The sequence below is a fragment of the Orycteropus afer genome, unplaced genomic scaffold (assembly GCF_000298275.1).
Source record: "Orycteropus afer afer isolate SDZICR_OR568_19922 unplaced genomic scaffold, OryAfe1.0 scaffold00122, whole genome shotgun sequence".
Lineage (NCBI taxonomy): Eukaryota > Metazoa > Chordata > Mammalia > Tubulidentata > Orycteropodidae > Orycteropus > Orycteropus afer.
This window is the reverse complement of record NW_006921709.1, coordinates 6,654,100-6,658,680: the sequence shown is the minus strand read 5'-3', so window position 1 is coordinate 6,658,680 and position 4,581 is coordinate 6,654,100. Positions and strand designations below refer to the sequence as shown.

Genomic DNA, 4,581 nt, shown 5'->3' with positions numbered 1-4,581 from the left:
ATAACAACAACAACAACATGACTGAAACTTAATTTCTCAGCACCACTTTTGCTAAGTTTCACTTTAATACTTGACTTTGAACATTGCAAGAGGGAGTGGTGGGCTTCAAGAGTGCTGTCCTCGGGACACTGACCCCTTTCCCAGGGAGCCTCAGGAGAACCAGGGATGAGGTCCTACTGTGGAGAGCCATGCAAGAGGCTGGGACATCACGATGTCCTACGAGAAAACTTCCCTCATACAACTTATTAAGGAGCCCTCCAGCACATCCCACTCCTTAACCCCTGCAATAGACACAAGTTGGTACCAAGTAGGTTGCCAGGCATAAACTTGTGCGGCCATAAGTGTCCTGCATGTTGATATTGGCTCCCATCTTCAACAGCAGCTTCACTGTGTCCACTTGACGTCCAGAAACCGCATGCATCAAGGGCGTGCACCCTGGAATGAAACATTTCAACAACCTTTAAAAAAGTTTGGCTTGTTAAATTTATGACTAGATTTTTCATTTGCCTGTTCATTTGCTTTGCTTCTGCAGATAAATGAATCATCCTCAACACAAACCCAGTTGTGCTGTGTGGGACTTAAGAGAGTTGAAGACAATCATTGCTCCAATTATATAAAGTAAGAATATTTTATACAAATAAAAATTTTTGGTGTTATTCAATCATCCATAATTTTTCAATAACTGGTTGATTAAAATTCTTTGTGCAGACGATAAAAAAAAAAAAAGAAAAAAACTGCTTATTGCTGCTTTAGGCACCAGTACAATTTTGGACCTAATAGCAAGTTTTACTCTAAATTTGAATAGGAGTCTCTGAGTGATTCAAATGGTTAACGTGTTTAACTGCTAACTGAAAGCTTAGGGGTTCGAGTCCACCCAGAGGGACCTCAGAAGAAAGGCCTGGAAATTTACTTCTGAAAAAACAGCTATTGAAAACCCTATGGAGCACAGTTCTACTTTGGCCCCCCTGAGGTTTCCATGAGTCAGAATCAACTCCATAGCAAGTGATTTTTTGGTTGTTTGAACAAGTAAAAATCAGAAGGTCCTTTGGAAAGCAACTCCAAGTAGGCAGACAGGTTCAGCACAACTTTTATGGGAGATGGTGGATGGTAAGTGGTGGGGATAGTAGCCTAGCCTTGAGTAGCACAAATTCTTTTATTTATTTATTTATTTATTTATTTTTATTGTGATTTGGGTGAAGATTTACAGAGCAAATTCACTTTCCATACAGCAGTTCACATATACTTTGTCTCATGTCATTGACCACAGTTTACCACAATGCAACAGCTCCCCTCCCACTTCCTCCCCATAGTTACCTCTTCCCAGTGACCATCCCTCCATACTCTCCTGCGCCCTGAGATGTCTCCCTGTTGTAAGCAGCCCTTCCTTCTTCCATGATTGTTCTCTCCAGGGCATGTGTGAGTAGCACAAATTCTTGCTAAAAGCGGTCACCTTTACTGAATACTTTTCTGCTTTTGGAATCAATATAGGTATTTAAAGATCAAGGCAGTTTGTTTGTTTGCTTCTAAAATGTGCTTTCTTCCTGAACAAAAGTAGAGATGACATTACATATGCCAACTAACTCTTGGGGCTGCTGGAACAAGCCAGCCTGGAGAGTTAGGAATCAAGTGCTCCACAAGTGCTCCAGTGAAGAAAATGAGCCAAAGACATGATCCATTGACCAGCTGAAACTAGTTGTCTTCTGGTTGGAGATTCACGCTGACTGTGGTTGTGATTCTTTGGTGAACTGCAGGCTATGACCCTCAGAGAACCCTAAGAATGGATAATCCCAGGAAGTTTTTCCTCATGGAAAGGCCATCCAATTTATCTCCAAGTATCTCTCTATCTAATACTTTTTCAGGCATCTGTACTGGGTAAGGAGTCCTTGGGTGTGCAGTTAATGTACTTGGATGTTAACCAATAGTTTGGAAGTTTGAGTCCATCCAGAGGTGCTTCAAAAAAAAGTCTGGTCATTGACTTACAAAAAACCAGTCACTGAAAATCCTGTGGTTTACCATATGATAAGAATGCAGTTCTATTCTGACACACATGAGGTCACCATGAGTTGGACTTGACGGAAACTAGAAATGGCGTGAAAATATCAATGAAGCGATACATCTTCAATAGTGGCCAAATTCCTTTCTCTTTCTATTTCTTTCCCTTTTTCCTTCTCTTTTTCTTTCTTTTGTCAGCAGTTAATTGAGAAAAAAAGGACTATCAGGACACATGCAACAAAACTGAATTATTGATGCAATCTGTGAATTTGAAGTGTTCGGTAGAATAAAGCTAAAGAATTTCTAGGCATTATATTCTTAATGCTACATACTCTGTCTGGCTAATTTATAACTATTTTGAGATCTTAGCTTAAGTACTATGTCTTCAGTGAATACCCCTGTGATCTTCCATTCTAAACTAGATCTCCATGTTACAATCTCTCATCATCTTTTTCTTTCTTTCACAAACTTTTAACTGTTATATAGATATCAATTCATTAGAGGTGTTCATTGTTTAAAATCTACCTTTCTTATTAAGCTATAATTTCCAAAGAGGAAGAACCACACCTTTCTTGCACTTAACTGTATCCTTTGTACCTGGCAGTGTACCTGGAAACTGTCGGGTGTGAAAAATACATTGAAGTGCATAACTGAAGGATTATTTAATAAGTATTTCTGAATTGCAAAATAATCCCAGTAAGATGTCTCTAACTAAAGTGTAGGTAGGAATCTCATCTCTAAATTGGATTTCAACAGTTGTTTTATTTATTTAATTGATATTGTGCATCGTGTGGACATTTACAAAGCAGATTTGGTTTACATTCAACAGTTCATGCACGTTTGACTTCACACCTCAATTACCATTCACAACCACCATAAAAAACTCCCCTCCCCTCCCTGTGACTACCCGCTCCCTGTGCCTTTCTTAACTGTGCACTCCTGTCTGTCCAGCTTTCCCTCTATGTGAATGCTGTCTCTCTGGTATCTCATGGCTGATTAATCTAGGAGGTGCATCTCCCTAGAGTAGGTGAGTGCATGGCCCTGGGATAGGTGTTCTGCATGTAGGTCTTTCTAATGTTGGGCTGAGAGCCAATCCATGGAAGTGAGTCCATTTCTAGGCCAGAAGGGTAACCCAGGGCCATAGTCTTGGAAGTTCCACCAGTCTCTTTCTGACCAGTAATTCTGATCATTTTTGTGTTTTTGAATTTTGATCTACATTTTTTCTCCCACTCTATCCAGGATCTCCAGTTCTGATCCCTTTCCAAGTGGTTGGCATTGGTATCTGGGTACCATCTAGTTCTTGTCTCAGGGTTGTGAAGACTGAGGTCCTTGTGGTCCATCTTATCCTTGGACTAATTGTTTCCAGATGCCTTTGATTTTCTTCACTCTTCTTTGCTCCAGGCGAGAGGAGACCAATAGTTGCATCTTAGATGGCTGCTCAAAAGCTTTTAAGACCCTGGACTTTACTCCCCAAAGTAGGTTGTAGAATAAGATTTTTACGTACTATTTTGTGGCAATTGAGCATGATGTCCCTGCAGGCCTGGTGATTCTCTCTCTCAAGGTGTTTGGTTTTCTCTGAGAAGCTACTCCAACTCTGTCTTCTGTTGCTTCTGTAATGTATGTGGCTAATTTTGTAGCATAAGTGCATATGTAAAATTATCTTCAGGCAAATCTATCCTTGGTCTAGGGTATATTCCTGTTTGCCTATTTCTCACCTGTCTATGTATTTACCCTTATCCTGGTGTTTGGTACTAGTGGTAATGCAGTATTGTGCATATAATAGTATTTGCCTCTGTTGTCTATATCTTATGTGCACGTTTCAGGGTCCTTCCTTTCCCCAATGTCATCATGCTGGTCACAGACCCTTTCCATACCATCCCTCCGCTCACCCAAATCAACATGTGACCTCCACCTAATCTGAAATTTTCCCTCCTCTTCCCTCCAGTTCCCAGTAACCAACAAAGTGAATTTCCTTCCCTGAGTAAATCTTTCCTTGACTTTTCACAATAATGGGCTCACACAATATTTGTCCTTATGTGATTGACTTATTTCATGCAGCATATTATCCTCCAAATTCATCCACATTGTGAGATGATTCTTGTATTCTTCGTTATTCTTTAATATTGCGTAGTATTCCATTGTGTCAATGTACCATAGTTTGGTTATCCATTCTTCTATTGATGGGCATTTAGGTTGTTTCCATCTCCTTACTATAGTGTATTGTGCTGTGATGAACCTGGGTGTGCATATGTCTATTCATATCCTGTCTTTCACCTCTTTAGGATAGCCTAGTATTGGAATTGTGAAATCAAATGGGATTTCTATTTTCAATTTTTTAAGAAAATGCCATATTATTTTCCACAATGGTTGTACCATTGTGCAGTCCCACCAGCAGTGTATGAGAGTTCTAATCTCTCCACAATATCACCAGCATTTGTTATTTCTGTCTTGTCTACTGTTATTATTGCTGGAGTGATATCTTGTTGTTGTTGTTGTTTTGATTTTCATCTCTCTAATAGCTAATGGAGGAGCTCTGGTAGCATAGTGGCTAAAGGCACTTGACTGCTAACCAGAAGACTGGCGGTTCAA

The 4,581-nt window shown here is 39.9% G+C and overlaps 1 protein-coding gene across 1 annotated transcript in view; it reads right to left on the bottom strand.

The window, feature by feature from the left end:
- Window positions 1–4,581, bottom strand: part of ANKRD55 (ankyrin repeat domain 55) — a 231,143-nt gene that overhangs the window by 129,224 nt on the left and 97,338 nt on the right. The window contains exon 3 of the mRNA XM_007944167.2: window positions 305–435. Coding sequence (XP_007942358.1) covers window positions 305–435 — 131 coding nt within the window. The remainder of the gene's footprint in view (window positions 1–304; window positions 436–4,581) is intronic.